We start from the raw sequence: 16,079 nt of genomic DNA, 5'->3' as shown, positions 1-16,079 counted from the left end.
GATATGCACTCCAAGATAGCATCTTAAATTCCTTTTGCTCATTGTGCGTTGAATAAGGTTCAGCTTTGTCTCTAAATGACATCTGAAGTGGTTACTCTAATAATTACTTAGTGGCTTACTCTTCTTTCAAATTATTGCTGATAGAACAAGATGGTGACAACTCTTATGAGGCTGGTTCCTCCGGTGCTTTTTAATTTTCTTTTTCAGACCTCAATCCTGGTGTAACGGTCAGGGGTCTGCAACCAAAATAGCGAGAAAAGCCATTTTTTTCAAATTTAGTTACAAAATCAATCCTTCAAGAGCCACAATGCACATAAATACGAGACAGTCCTTAATAAAGAATGTCAAACCATGCTTTTTGTCACCCTTATTTTAAGAACAGTGTACACATAATGATTTGTACAAGTTAGAAAGCTAATTTACCCCATCTCCAGAGTTTACCTGTCTCAGCCCCCAAATTCACCCCCTATACTCAAGCTTTACCCCCCCACCCCAAAAACTCATCCCCCACCCCCAGTTTAACTGCTCTGAGCCTCAACCTCTGCCCCTGCTCACAGGCTTAACCTCTCTGAGCCCCAAACTCTGCCCCCACCCATCGCCAGGATTAACTCATCTCAGCACGTGCAGTTCCTTTGCTTCCGCTCTGCTGGTCTTCGCCATCTTCTTGGTGTGGCTGCATGGTTCCGACGGGGCAGGCGCGGCTGCCCTGCCACCTCAGCTCTCCTGCTTGCTTAGACTTCTGCACACGTGGGGCAGCTCCCTGCCCTGCCAGCTTTCACTTCTGGAGCTCCCTGCTCTGCCGTGGCTGACTGCTCAACAGCCTGCCACCACTTGAACTAAATTCAGCTGGTCTAACAGTGAGCAACTGAATTTAGTTTTTTTATTTAAGCAGTGATGGTCTCCAGATCTGCAACTGGAGTCAGCGGCGGCAGCAGCACTCGGAGCCACAAGTGCCTCCTCAAAGAGCCACATGCGGCTCTGGAGTTGTAGGTTGCAAACTCCTGGTAATGGTTGTGCTTAATGCAACTTATCTTTCTTGCTTACAACGCAAACTGGCATGGTTCAAGCAAAATAAGAATCTTCCTGTTCCATTGGTCCCATGTCCCCTTAGGGACATAACTAATGCTCAAACAGAAAGAAAAATGCAATCCTTTTTGATGGAAAGATTGGTTCCATGGTGGATAAATTCAAGTGGGAAGACCTCTTTGTCCCCCTTAAGCAGGCTTGTAATCTAAAGATATCTTCCTATAGGTGAAAAGCATGGGCGTTCCATTTTTAGAAAGTTACCAGAAAGTCTCAAAGGCATTTCCAGTCCATAGGTGCCATTCAGGATGTGCAGATTGAGTAGTTCTAACAATGTTCTCACGGAGCTATAATATATCCAAAATGATCATGAAATAACGTAAAACTACCCAAATGATAGTTACAGGACTTTGTATCCTGTTATTAATGTTAAAATTATGACTCTTTAGATTTATCTTTTAAGGTGATTTGCTGCTTTCCTGTTTTTACATCTTTTTCTTTCCTCTTAATATTGCATCTCTTACCTGTGCCCCTTACTTCCACAAAACTGCAGAATATCAGTTCAGGCTGATAGTATCTCTCTAACGTACAATATTGAATGCCTTTTTAATAAGACTTGACCAAATTCATCATCCATTTTTGTCAATTTCACTATCACAGGATTTTAAAAGTAGTAAATTTTGTGATTTCAGCTCTTTATATCAAGAAATTTTACAGTATTATAATTGCAAGTGCCCAGGGGAGGGAAGGAGAAAGAGGTGGGATTGCAAGGTTATTATAGGGCAGGACTGCGGTGCTGCTACCCTTCTGAGCTTTTGCTGGCAGCAACATATCTTTGGAGCTGGGCAGCTGGAGAATGGTGGCTGCTGGCATGGAGCCCAGCTCTGAAAGCAGACATGAGCCCTCATTCAGCAGCTGCCTCTATTTGGCCACCCAGATCTGGAGGCAGCAGTGCAGAAGTAAGGGTGGCATGGTATGTTGTTATCTTCCTTACACCTACACACCTGTGGGTAGGGCACTTACTTCAAAGCTGGGTGATCAGCCTACTGTTGCCACTGTGCAGCCACCCAGCTCTTAAGGCATAATAGAAGTAAGGGTGGTAACACTGTGATACCCCACTTTTCCCCCCACCACAAGTCTCTTTTGGGTCAGCAGCACCAATCTGAGAAATACTGGTCTCCCCTGTGAAATCTATATAATACAGATAAAACCATACAAAGACCAGATTTCATGGTGGGGAGACCAGATTTCACAGTCTGTGATGCATTTTTCATGGCCATTAATTTGGTAAGGCCCTGCTTTTTAGTCTATCTTTCACTTAACTTGATTTTAATTAGTTGTTGTGCTGCATGGATATGAAGATAATCTCCATTTAGTTGAACTGACAAAAAGTGCCTTCTTAAAATATTTTAATGACCATTAATTTGATGCTTCAGTCTGCTGAATATCTAGTAGATATTATTTTAAGTACAAATATTATTTTCTGTTGCTTTTTACATTGAATAGGTATTCCTCTATTTTTAAAATCATCTGCATATGTAAAAGTTTAGAAGTAAATTGTAAGGCAAAATTGCATTCCTGATTAGTCAAAGATGGCAACAAGAGCTATATTTCAATTTTGTATAACAAAGCGTAAATTTTAATGAACGAGGAAACTAGCTCCAGAGTCCACATTTGAATCAGTGTCTCTGTGGCAAGGGAGAAGGAAATCAATAGGAGGATAACGTTTTTATTGTAGTTTCACCACAAAAGGCAGCTAATCTATGCCTTTTTATAAACTAATTTTTGGAGAAAAATATGTCTATCCTGTTCCAAAAATAGCTGCTTGTGAGGGACAAAATGCTTTAGCATTTTACTAGTATTATTCTTATTTTAAAGCTGAGTGCCGAAACTTAAAATGACCGATACACTATGCAACAAAAAGTGTCAAGGATTAAATGAGTTTCTTGTTACGGCTTTTGCTTTTTGTATAATTGCCAAATCATACCAACCTTCTGGCAATTTATGAGCTTTTTGCATTGCTATTTACTTAGAAAACAGCATACTTACTAATAAATCTTTGTGCTTGGTGACGTAAAGTAACTTATCCTCCCTTTCTTTACAGATGCAAGTAGTAACTGAGTTAAAAACTGAACAAGACCCAAACTGCTCTGAAACTGATGCAGAAGGAGTGAGTCCTGGCCCTGTAGAATCTCAGACACCAATGGACGCAGATAAGCAGGCCATTTACAGGTAGTATTATGGACTTTGGTTGTGTCTTGGAAGGATAAAAAAGATGGTTTTGTTTTTGTTTTATTTTTCCCTTTTAACTAGGCAGATGAAAATCAGATGAGTGGTAGTTTACAAATAAACAAACAAACAATGAGTAAGTTCAATTAACATAATTTCATTTTCAAATTCTTTAAGGCAAAAAAATCTCCAAATGTAGTGGGTTTTGTTTGTTTTTGTTTGTTTTTTGGCATGATCTTGAGGTCTGGTTATTATGCAATGCACATATGTCAGTTATTAAAAAGAGCTATTGCTATAGCTATAATGGGCAGTAAACCTCATGCTTTAAGTTGGCAATATTTTGTTTAAGCATTGAGAAATAGTAATTTTCAATCACACTGTCCCATTATCTTCTATGTAGTAGAATTAGCTTCAGTAGTATCTGAGGCCTTTTATTTTATTTTTGTGATTGACCAAATCTGTACCCCTTTTCATTTGAAGATATTAATCAGTATGTCTGAACTGCAAAGTGGGGATGTAATTGTAGCATAGGTAAGCGTAACAGTGGTTAACTTTTTAATCCAGCTAGTGTACATAACAATCAGGGTTGCTTGTAAGCGGAGGGGTTGCGTGGCTGCCCAGGAGAGATCCAGGTGCTACCCAGCTAATTAGCATGTGTTTCTATTGATGGTGTGCATCTGCACACAAGTTGGTGCACATAACAAAATTTATTCTGCCCAAGAATGGAGAACGTTAGAGGGAACACTGGTAACAATAGCGATGCACACAGAGTGGCATGGACTTTAATATGGGCTAATAACCAGAACACAAGCCCTTCAGGCACCCTAGGCTTGTAGATGGGTTGCTAGCCCATTCTGAAACCTGTGCTGCTACTATGTGTGCACTGCTTTTGTGACCTGTGCTAGCGACATTAAAACTAGCACAGGTATGTCTACCCATACTACACTCACACCTTCACTTCGCAATGTAGACACACCAAAAGTGCTTTCCAGAAGCACTGTTATTGCCAGTTTACACATAGGGAAAACTGACACGTAAAAAGGGTAAGTGACTTGGCCAAGATCACAAAATGCATCAATTGGAGAATTATCTTTGTAATGACCTGAACCGAGCTAGCAAACTTCACAGTGAGCCTCATAATACAGCCGGTTCTCAATTGTACCAAACTGTAAGATGATTTTGTGATATTCAAACAGGGCATATATTGGAGACCAGCTGGATGTTCTCAGGCTTGGTGCTTTGGGTTTTGTTTTCTTTTTGTTTTGTTTTGTATGTATGTTTGTTTTCTTAATTTAAATCTGCTTTGATCCTGTTTGCCAGTGCTAATCCATTATGCTGATATACCATCTTCTACTAAATTAGAATTAATGAAAGGCATTTCATAGCTTCATAAATGTAAGAATGATTACTACTTATTCTGGTCCAATTAAATAGTCATGCTTTATTGTATAGATTAAACCTCTCTAGTCTGGCACCCTTGGGACTGGACTGGTGCCAAACGAGAGAATTTGCTGAACCACAGGAAGTCAATATTGTCTAGCAGCATTAGCAACACTTCCAGTGCTTACTGGGCTCTTAGAAGACATTTAGGGGTCATTACAGCTAAATAACAGCAAAGAACACTGAGAGCCAGGACTTGTGGCTGGAAACAAACTTTATGGGACCGCGGGAAACTTGGCCACACCCACAATAAGTGGGCATCTGGCTAACTAAAATCATGCCAGACCATGGATGTTGACCAGATGAGATGGTGCCAGATTAGAGTAGAGAGGTTCAACCTGTACAATGTTAGTTATCTAAATATTATATAGTTGTACTCATTTTTTAAATGACTCGTGTATTTTTTGATTAATATTGTCAATTGTGTTGTATATAATCAGTTCATAAAACATACAGAATTGCTTTTCTGTTTCAAAGGTGGCTAGATTTTTAGTGTGTACTAGGGCGGGTAGCGAACATTGTAGAGTAAAATAATTATTCAGATGTGAATTTATTATTTTTATTTATTTATTCCTAGGCATCCCCTGTTTCCATTGTTAGCACTGTTGTTTGAAAAATGTGAACAGTCTACACAAGGCTCAGAAGGCACTACGTCTGCTAGTTTTGATGTAGATATTGAAAATTTTGTAAGGAAGCAGGAAAAGGAAGGAAAGCCCTTTTTTTGTGAAGATCCAGAAACTGATAATTTAGTAAGTATAAAGCTTTTTTTATGAAGCAAATAACACTTCTCTTTCTTATTTCCAATTACTTATTTCAGCTTTTTGTTGTTCTTGGTCCCAAATCGTCCAATCCTACAATAGTGTATTGTTAATATGACAAGTACTGAATTCTGAGACTAAAGGTTAGAAAAGGTCTGTAAACATTGGGGTTTTTGTCATATCTATAAATACTCTTCAATTTGATCACCTGCCTGGCATCTTTCAATAGTGTTTCCAGTATGTGCTCTTCAAACAACTGAAGCTGACATGATATTCAGAGATGAAATAAAACACATACTCAAAACAGTCCATTAGACTATACTGAGTAATTTCTCCGAAGACAATCAGAAAGGCTTCGTCTACACTACAGTGATCTTTGGAAAGAAGCTCTTCCAGAAGATCTCTTTTGAAAGAACTTCTTTTGAAAGTACTGTTGGATAGGTGGTTAGATTTTTAGTATGCAGTAGGCTGGATAGCTAACATTATAGAGTAAAAATAATTATTCAGACCTGAATTTTGAAAGTACTTCTTTCGAAAGAGTGCATCCACACACAAAAAGCACATCAAAAGAGTAATCTGCTCTTTCTAAAGATTAGCATCCACACATTCCCAACTCTTTCGAAAGAACGGGCCAGGGATCGAAAAATCAGGCTCCATGAGGACTGGTCTTTTGAAAAACAGGCCTGCGGAGCATCCACACAAGTTTTCTTTCAAAAGAGGGCCCTCTTCCTGAAATGGGAAAGGAAGAGTGATTTCAAAAGGAGCAGCACATTCTTTTGAAAGAATGTTTTTTGTGTGTAGACGTGCTGCTGGATCTTTTGAAAGAGCCCCCTTCTCTCAAAAAACCTTTTAGAAAGAACTTTCTAGTATAGATGAAGCCAAAGGGTGTATAGAACAGTGAAGCAAATAATTATTTTGTCAGATTTTCCTATTGTACGTTCTGTGCCCTGATAAATTTGCATTGTGTGAGGGAAGAAAGGTTAGAAAATTTACCCACTAATACTTACAAGTAAGTCTGAGGTATGGCATCATATAGAAATATAAGCATATCTTACTCCTTTTTTTCTTTCTTCAAATAAAGTAGAACAGTTTGTGTTGAATGGTACAGTAGCTTGTGACAGCATTTCAAAGTGATAGCTCAGTTTGATATTCTGGTAAAAATCTGTTCAAATGTAGAGTCCTATATGGTTGTGTTTGGTTTGCAGCAATACAGGGAATTCTTCCATTTTAGACAAAGAGTAGAGAAGGAACTTCACATTAGGCTGCTGAGTGTGAGAGGGCACTCTACACGCTCTATAAATATCTGTTTAGGAATATGACATAACTGGAATATGCTTTATGCAAAATACTTCCTGTAAGTTATCATTGGAAAAGTTGTAATGTGCTGCAGGGATGGGCAAATACTGACCCGTGGTCAGAATCTGGTCCACGAGGGTTAGTCCCTAGCGGGCCCCCACCTCTGTACTTACTTGCACCTGTGCAGGTATCATGCAATTGCAGTTCTCTTTGGTGGTGGTCCACTGTTTGTGCCCAGTGCTTCTTCCTGCCTCTCCCATTGGTGATCCAGAGCCAAAGAGAGCTGCAATCAACCAATACCTGCAAAGATGCAGGTAAAGATAATGGTGGCAGTCCACAAGGACTAACCCTGGTCGGATGACACTCTTATTGTCCACCCTGATCTACTGAATATGATTTTTCCATTTGTGTGCATGCATCATCTTTGTAGATTAGTTAGGAATAAGGAGTATACACCTGTGCTATTAATGTAGTCGTGCTAAATGAGAGCTATTAATGGTACTTTAGGGCTATTAGCAATAAGACAATGAAGCTTAGCCTTCCTGCAGACATGTGGCCAGCCCGTGAAGTATGGAGACAGGAATCTTGCAGAGACATGTGACCATGTCACCTGATATGGAATCCATCTTAAACAATGTGCTTTTCTGTGAGTAGCTGTGAAGGGGGTCAAACTGAAATGGAGGCCTCTCACTTTATGCAAATCCTGGTTAAGTGTGATGAGTGAGGTAAGCTTGGTCAGCAGTTCTTTCTGGCTACCCTACCCAAGATGACTGTGGGAAACATCTGAGACTGAACTGGGGGACGGAACTGGGCCTGGGCTGGAAGGCTTTCCAGTCTGCGAAAGAAGCTTACTTGAACAACTCTAAAATATTGCATATAATTAGTCTCTTTAGCGTATAAAGCTTATTTGACATGCTTTGTTTTAGTTTGTTTAGTAATCTCCTTTGTTCTGTCTGCTGCTTCTTATGACCACTTTTGACTTCCTTTTATACTTAATGAAATGGCTTCTGTTTATCAATAAATCCCGTGTAAATAATTGTGCATCTGCATTTATCCTGCATAAAACTTTATATGGAGTAATATGGATTTATTTTGAGTTCAGGTCCCACTGAGGCAGTGCATTTGGGTGGTGAGGCAAGCCCCTTTAGCTGGGCCCTCCCAGAGCTGAACTGATTTCAGCGTCTGTATTATATTGCAGAGTTCTGTGACCCTATCTCTGTGTCAGTGCTGGAAGAGGCCTAAGGGCCTGGCTCAGCAGGAAAGAGTTGAGGGGTGCTCATGAGGACAGGAAGTGGGCTCTGTGGTAATTCTGCATAGCAAGTGACCAGGGTTTCTTTTTTCTGGTGGTACATGCTAGTACTGTATGCTGGCACCTCCATACCAATCTTTTCCTCAGCCAGAGGGGGCCAGGAGCCAGATCCCCTTAGGCGGCACGGGGCCAGGAGCTGGTGGCCTTTTTCAGCCCCATGGCAGTGCAGAGCCAGAGTTGTGGGTTTTTTTTTTTTTCTGTTTTTCTTTAAAAAGAAAAAAGCATGGCAAGTGACAGCCCTAAAGGGAGTACCAGCAACCAAACTCGTCAAAATGGGTACTTGCAATAGAGAATCACAGATTTAGTACCTCTGAAGTCCCAGTTGCTCAGAGGAAGGCTATCTAAAGAGCATGCCAGTTTACACAAAAATTGCTGGCCGTCTCGTCCACAAAGGCCCACATGGACCTTTTGGCATGCACTATACAATAAAGTTTGAATACCTTGTTGTTATGTTAGAGTGAGATACCTTTTCTCTGTATTCTACCTACATCACTGAGTTCTGTTAACTTCTCCATAAATTCAAGTTCATCAAAGGCCCTGCTCCATAAATTCAGCATTAGAAATCTTAGTACATCTTGCATTGCTACTTCTTGGCAGGCGTATAATTTCAGTGTTTTTCAAGCTATGTGGATCAAAAGGATATTAGTCTGGAAATCTGTGCGGATGCCATAGATCCCATATTTTTACAAAGCACTATTGCTTGAAGCCAGCCCCATTCAACCTACTGAGATCAGGCAAAGAAAAGATTATTGTATTGCTTTTTGATCAAGTTATATTTTACTTTGTTTTGCACTCTGCTACAGTATATTTATATTCCTCCGATCTTGTTGCAAGGTTTGTATTTTTACAAACACAGCCTTGGAGCTCTAAAGGCTCAGAGTAGGGAGTTATTCTGTATCTTTGTAGAGAAGAGAGTTTCCTGTAGTTAGTTTTCTAAAAGGTTGCACAGAAGTATGTTTTAGATTAATGATAAATCGCGATAGATTGAATTCAGAATGGTGTCTATTGGAATGCCTGTAAAGGCTGGCGCTATCATTTTTAGCAATCATGAAGAGTCGGTGAATGTGGTTCATTTTATTAATTTAACTGAATTGGGAGAAACTGGGGAACCAAGTCAGAGCAGAAGCAGGCAAGTGGTAGGGTTGTGGGGTCTGGGAGGCAGCAAGGGTGTGTGAGGAGGCACAGACTGGGACGCATACCTGGCACAGGAGGCTCTGCACCACCCTATACTTGCAGGCAATTCCCCCTGCTGTGCCCATTGGCTGTGATGTCCAGCTAATGGGAGCAAGAGGGGTGGAGCCTGCAAGCGAGCATAGGGATAGAGTTTCCCTGAACTGCCATTCCCCTCATCGCTCAGAGACACTTCCTCCTCTCCCTGCTAGACAGAGCCCTCAGGCCTCGTGCTGCCAGTGGCTTCCCTTTACCCAGCTTGTGAGCCTTGGGACTTCTCCTCCCTGCAGCAGAGAGGCAGCATTGGCACCCCAGCCATGCAGAGGGGTGCTGAGTCTCAGAGACTCACTTTGTAGCTGGAGCACCTGCCCACTCCACTGCAGTGGGGCAAACTCCAAGCATCATGGGCCAGATCAAGGCAAGTTGTGGGCTGGATGTGGCCTGTGGCCCATAGGTTCCCCATCCCTGCTGTAATAGTTGTGTGGCTAAGTCCTCTAGCAGAGTGGCTGTTAGCAGTATAGACAAAAGTAATGGACAGGATGTGGAAGACAGAAATAAACCAGGTCCTCCCATAGGCTTTTTGAAAGCTGCAATTGGCTGAGGCACCTGTGGCCTGTTCATTTTAACTGGAATGTTAATGACTTAGTGGAGCCTTGTGAAGTGGTGATACCATTATAGAAGAGGCAGGGAATTCACTGCCCTCAGGCAGGATCTGGCTGTAGCTTGCTTTGATCCAGCCCATGAGGCTCAGGACTCCCCTGCTCCTTGGCAGCTGGATGAGGCTAGCACTGGTGCTCCATGTTGTTGAGTGCTGTGGCTGGAGTGCCAGTGCTGCGTCCCCCTGCTGTGGAGGAAGTGCAGGGGGAGAGAGGAAGACCTAAGACTCATGGGCCTGATCCAAGCACGCCAGGGCTGGATTCAACCTATGGTCTCTATCTGTTGTGGGGAGGAAGCAGCTCTGCTTCTGTGTAGGAAATGCTTCCTGCAGGGACTGACTCCCATCGTTCCCATTGGTTGGGGATCTCAGCCAATGGGAACTGCAGGGGTGCGGTGCCTGCAGGGAGCACTTCCCTGCAGTGTGCAGAGCCACGTGCAACCACTTGTGCCCTGCCCTGGATCTGTGCCAGGTTAGGCACCCTACCTCCAACACCCTCCTAGACTCCCCGCATCTGCCCCATCTCTGTTCCTGCACCCCCTCCTGCCCAGACCCTGCATCCCCTCCCTGCTCCTGCATTCTGTCCCTTCTAGAACCCGAACCCCCCACTTCCAGCCCACTCTTGCACCCTCCCTCCCAGAACCCACACTTTCACTTGGCGCCTGCACTCTACCTTTCTCCCAGACCCCACGCTCTCGCCTGCTTCTGAACCCTATCTTCTGCTCAGACCCCACACTTTCATATCCTCATCTCAGTCCTGACAGACCCCTCCCACGCACTGAGCCCCTCATTTTTGGCCCACCCCAAAGCCTAGTGGGACCCCAGAAAATAATTCTTCTGAGGGCTTAAAGCTAGTGTAATCTGCCCCTGGAGGTAAGCTCTGAACCTTCGTGTCCTCTTCCTCCCCATGGTGGGGAGCTTGAGAAGAGTATCTCTTTTGCCTGCTTCTCATCTGGGGGCCACATCTATGAAGGGTTTGGTTTTTTGTTTTTATTTGGGGCCAGGTAAGTGAGGGGGGTTTTGTTAGTTTTGTTTTTGCTTCTCACCAGTGTGGCCCCCTGACCAGGCCCATGGGGAAAAGGGGGGGTGCAGGGAAACAGGGCAGTTACCCTTTTTGGCTCGGTGTTTCAGAGCAGTCCAGAACACCTGCCACCACTGCTGCTACTTTGGCAGTAGCAGCGGCCAGAGCTCCGGACCTCTTTGAAGTGCCACAGCAACACTGCTCTGGATGCACACAGCTGTAACGGAGTGTGGGGAGGACGGCTGGTGCCATAATCTGGGTGGCTCTGAGAGCAGGCTGCCTTTGGCCCCACCCCTTCTGGGGTGTTGAAGCAGACATCCCTGCCAGTTAGCCCTGGGATCTGTGGCATCTATGGGGGTTTCTGCCCCGCAAATGATTTTAATGTGGGTCAGTGGACCCTGCCCCAAAAAAGGTTCCCCACCCTGACACTGTAGCATAAGCTTTTGTTAATGGCTATAATGAGATATTATCACGTATCATGTGAAAAGTGTAGCAGAGCAAATGGAAAACACTTTAGGTTTGCTGATGTTCTGTAACAGTCATCACTTTAGATTTTTCCATGACGTCATCATTTTAGGTTCTCCGTGAAAAGGAAAGACTCTCCTGCAACATTGCACATCTTCAGATTGTTTGCAGTTAAAATATCATGTTTGAATATGATATTTATCTTCAAAAAGGAAAACATCTAATGTCTTTAAATAGTCATAACAATTTCTTTCTGAGAAGGATTGCAGCTGTTGTTTTAGATTCAGTCATCTGGGATGTCATGAGTTATATAGTACATGATCTTGTGCATCTGTCACTTGCTAGCATGACAGCACTGTAAGCAGAATTCCCTTAAGCAGACCAGGTTTGTTAGAGTCCAAGTCCATGATCTTGCTATATTGACTGCCAGGAATTCTCCTAGCTTTAGAATTGAGGGGCAGCTCTTTTCTTCCCTCATTTCTGCCAGTTTATTAGCCTTTAGTGCCTCCACGCTGACAGCAATGGAGTGCCTGACTTGCTGTTGCAACTGTATCAGCCACAGTTTTTGACTGGCATCTTAACATTTCCTGTGTTGTCCCCCTCCCCCCACGACTTCTATTAATCTGCCTTAGATTCTACCATCAAAATAAATAAAAATGAAAGTAATTTTATTCTGCATGAAGCAGATCAGATGATTCTGCCTCAAGGTATTTTTAACTTTTAAAATAATACACAAAGACACTGTTTTCCTTTGTCCCCCTTCCTGTTTTTTTTGTCAAGAGGAATAATCAAAATCTTTAAAGTTCATTTGCCCATAGATCATGTGGACTTGCTTATGTCTCACTCCTAATACCTTAGGTAAGTTCTCTAGAGTATCCTCTGTCAGCCATTTTCCTCCTCTATTTGGGAGCTTTCTGCAATGAGATAGTTAAGAAATAACGGCTCTGACCAGTGTAATTTCTTCCCCAGTGTGTTGGTATTACTAGACGTAATGGACTGCTCACACATCAACGTACTGTCCAGTGAGTCAAGTGCACTAGATAGATGAACAGCAGAGAGTCCCCACAAGTTAATCAAAGATGAGATTCTTATGTCAACCATCCTTGAATTATGAGTGCTCCCACAAGGGAAGATTGCCACTGGTTGCAAAGGCAGCCTTTCCTCTCATAAATTAAAAATATATATATTTATATGTCCAGGTGGAGCAGGCAGGAATCTTAATTACAAGGTTGAGTTTTCCTCCTCCCTCTGCCCCTTCTTCTGTCTTTTGCCTCAGCTCATCAAGGCAAAGAAAGCAGGCACCAGCCTGGATCTTATCACGACAGCCCAGAAAGACTCGGTCTGGGCCAGAAAATGGCAAGGCTGCCTTCCTTCCATTCCAGGCCCCATTGCATTTCCTAAGACTTATAAACATGTTGGGGGGTAAATACCAGCTCAATAGTACACTTCCATCTTGGAACAAGAGTTGAACTAGGAAGAGCCAGGCAGTCCAGTATTGATTGTAATCATGTATTTCAATCCCTACAAAAGAGCCATGAGCTTGGCTGAGACAAAAGAGCTTAATTCCATGCATGTGTCTGTCCTCATTTTGCTGCCATATCAACATCAAACTAAGAGGAACTGATGATGGAATGAATCAGGGACCTTTTGATACTTGTGAACTCACCCTTCAATTAACATATCTAAGGATTAATTAATCACAAACCCCCACATAAATGAAAAGGGAGTTTGAATTGACTGCCTAAAGGTTGCCATACTCTGAATCATGAGTGATAGTTTTATTTTGTGGGAATTTAATCAAAGTGTTTTTGAGGCGGGGAGAATTAGACATATGAATACTTCCTAGGAGAAGAGTGATATTAGAGTGGAATATTTTGATTGTCCCATAACACAAAGTTTTTGAAATCTTTGTTGAATGGAAATTGGACTCTTTTTCTTGTTTTGATTCAGCATAAAACCAAATTTCAAATCACTCCTGGTTAGAATATCTTAAATTCAGAATAACCACATCTTTTCACTGATTGTCTCAAATATATGAATCATTGGGCTAATAAATTTGGTCAATGGCAATTAGCCAAGATAGGCCTCTGTTTGCCAGAAGCTGGAAGAGAGTGATAATGGATGAATCACTTGAATCACCTGTTCTGTTTATTCCCTCTGGGTCATTTGACATTGGCCATTGTTGGAAAACAGGAGCACCCTTCTGCCACCTCAGCTGGAGCCCAGCCCTGATCTCCCTCTTAGACTCCAAACCCCTCAGTCTCTGTCCAGAGCCCCTTCATACACTCCAAGCCCTTCATCCTTGGCCCTACCCTAGAGCCCACACCTTCAAGCCAGAGTTGCTGTACTCTGTCATGTTCTAGCCCCCGAGCCAGCCTGGTGAAAATGAGTGAGTGGGAAGAGCAAGCAATGGAGAGCGTGTTGCGGAATAGGGATGAAGTGAGTGGGAGCAGGATGTTAGAGAAGGGGCAGGGCATGCGCAGGACCTTGGAGGAGATTGCGTGGCAAGAGTGGTTTTGGGCAAGTTGAATGTTGGCAACCCTATACCTGACTGCAGCACAGGCCTCTTATTGGTGCACTTACATCCACCACGTTATCCTCAGATGTGCTCAGTAGTGTGTTTGGGTTTTTTTCTCTCTTGTATCAGCTCCTTCTCCCAGAGCATCACATATCAGGCTACGAGCAGTTAGGTCCATCCCTCTGCCCAGCATCTCCTCCCCTACACTCTCACGGATAGCTCAGAATTACTGTTCCTTTCTGCCCCAGTTCTTAAGGCACCTTAAATTCTTTGAATGCTGTCCCTGTGGGTGCTTCACAGTAGGTGTTGGGCTTGCCCGGCACCACAGTATGGAGATTTTCTAAGCAGTAGTCAGTGGGGCTGCACTGTGTGCACCACTGAGGATCATGTACAGCCCCACTCTCTCTTCAGTTCCTTCATCGCTGCTCTGGGCTTTGGCTGGAGATCCACTCCCCTCTCTCCTCAGCCCTATAGAATAGAAAGAATTCATTTTAGAGTTAGTGGTTTCTTCATGAATTTCTTAGTTAACTTATTTGGAGACTAATTTTTTTCTCTCTTAGCTGGGATTTACTTCTTTAGTCATCTTCTATACTGTACATAGTTCTCTGAGACTATTTACTTTAAAAAAAAGAAAGAAAGGAATAGAAAGAGGAAGAAGCCAAGCAACAAATTCTCCATTTCATGATGTCTGCCTCACCTGGGTTGAAGAAAGGTTCTAAGTGTTGTGAGCCCATGCCTGCCTCATATGGCCGTTCCGAGTGTATACACTGCCTCAGAGAGGCACATGTCCCACAGAAGCGTTCTCAATGTAAGAGCCTCACAACTCGAGCCAGGAAGGACAGGAAGCTACACTTAAAAATGCTCCACTTTGACAAGGCTCTTGAGCCACCACAGGAGGATCAAAATAAGGTGGTGAAAATCCTCTCTGACAGGGACTCCACTTCCTCCTGTGTGAGCACTAAGGCAAAATCCAAGCCTTCCCCCCTACTCCCTTCTATCTAGGGTGAGCACCGGTGATAAGCCAGGCACATCAGGCATACAAAAGCCTAAAGTTGCCCTGGTCTCTTCACATAAAAGCCATGCTCCTCATAAAGTGGTGCCAACTTCCACCTCAGCATCACTGATAGTGCTGCAGATGGGTGTACTCTCTTTGTCACCGGCAGCAGCAGCAGCTCCGGTGCCGAGTGCTCAAGTGGTGCCAACCCCACAAGCATCCTTCCCAGTGCTGGAGCAGCACATGGTACTGTGTTATGTCTTGGCGCTGAGGGATCAATGAGTACAATCACATACTTCACCACAGAAAGCCAGAGCAAAATCCAATAGAGTGGTTTCACAGGACCACAGCCCCGTCTCCACCATTGGATCACCAGTGCCTGCTTATCACTCATCATCCCCTATGCTGCCCTTTCAACATGAAGGAGGCAAAGACAATTCTCTCTATGGGGCATCGAAGTTTGACCAGTCACATTGCCCTCTTTATAATGATATGTATTGATCTCATTCTTCAGTGCACGCTAAGGCCAACGGATACTACAAACATAGGAGTGTTCTTTCCTCATAGCATTCGTCATTCAGTGCAGTCCATGTTTCCCATGACTACCATGATTATCATCAGCAGTACTATGGAGAACATCCTCATGAGTCCTATTATTTCAAATTGGTCACCCTGCCATTGTTGCGATCCTGTTCGTGACCACTCAAGAGTATCTCCTTTCATGACACAGTGCCACCCGTCCCCTATTACATCAGTTTCCATTCACTACAACAAGAGACAGATATACATGATACTTACATGTCAGATGATCTTGAGTGGCAGTCACCTCCAGATTCACCCACGGTTAAATCTTCTATCTTACAAGCCAAAGCTATCAACCCCATGGACCATCCTTCTCCTGGTGACCTAAAACAATTTCAAGAGCTCTTTAAGAGGGTAGCTAGTAGTCAAGAGATCGCACTATCAGAAATGCCAGAGAACCAATACAAATGTCTAAAAAAATCTACATCCGCCTACTTCTGCTAGAGTGGCTTTACCACTAGACGAAGCTATTAAGGAGGCAGCAGATGAAGTCTGGCAAAATCCAGCCACAGCTATACCTACGAATAAGCGTGCTGATAAAAAAATATTTTGTTTCCACAAAGGGCATAGATTTCCTATTTCATAATCTGCAGCCCAATTCTCTTGCCGATAAGGAGCC

At 43.1% G+C, this 16,079-nt stretch overlaps 1 protein-coding gene across 4 annotated transcripts in view; it reads left to right on the top strand.

The window, feature by feature from the left end:
- Nucleotides 1–16,079, top strand: part of PKNOX1 (PBX/knotted 1 homeobox 1) — a 72,903-nt gene that overhangs the window by 32,294 nt on the left and 24,530 nt on the right. For all 4 annotated transcript variants that reach the window (XM_074995630.1, XM_074995614.1, XM_074995621.1 and 1 more), the window contains 2 exons: nt 3,128–3,255; nt 5,270–5,441. In XM_074995630.1, coding sequence (XP_074851731.1) covers nt 3,128–3,255; nt 5,270–5,441 — 300 coding nt within the window. The remainder of the gene's footprint in view (nt 1–3,127; nt 3,256–5,269; nt 5,442–16,079) is intronic.

This window comes from Carettochelys insculpta, chromosome 1 (genome assembly GCF_033958435.1).
Source record: "Carettochelys insculpta isolate YL-2023 chromosome 1, ASM3395843v1, whole genome shotgun sequence".
NCBI lineage: Eukaryota > Metazoa > Chordata > Testudines > Carettochelyidae > Carettochelys > Carettochelys insculpta.
The sequence above is the reverse complement of the archived record's forward strand: the minus strand, read 5'-3'. Positions and strand labels throughout refer to the sequence as shown.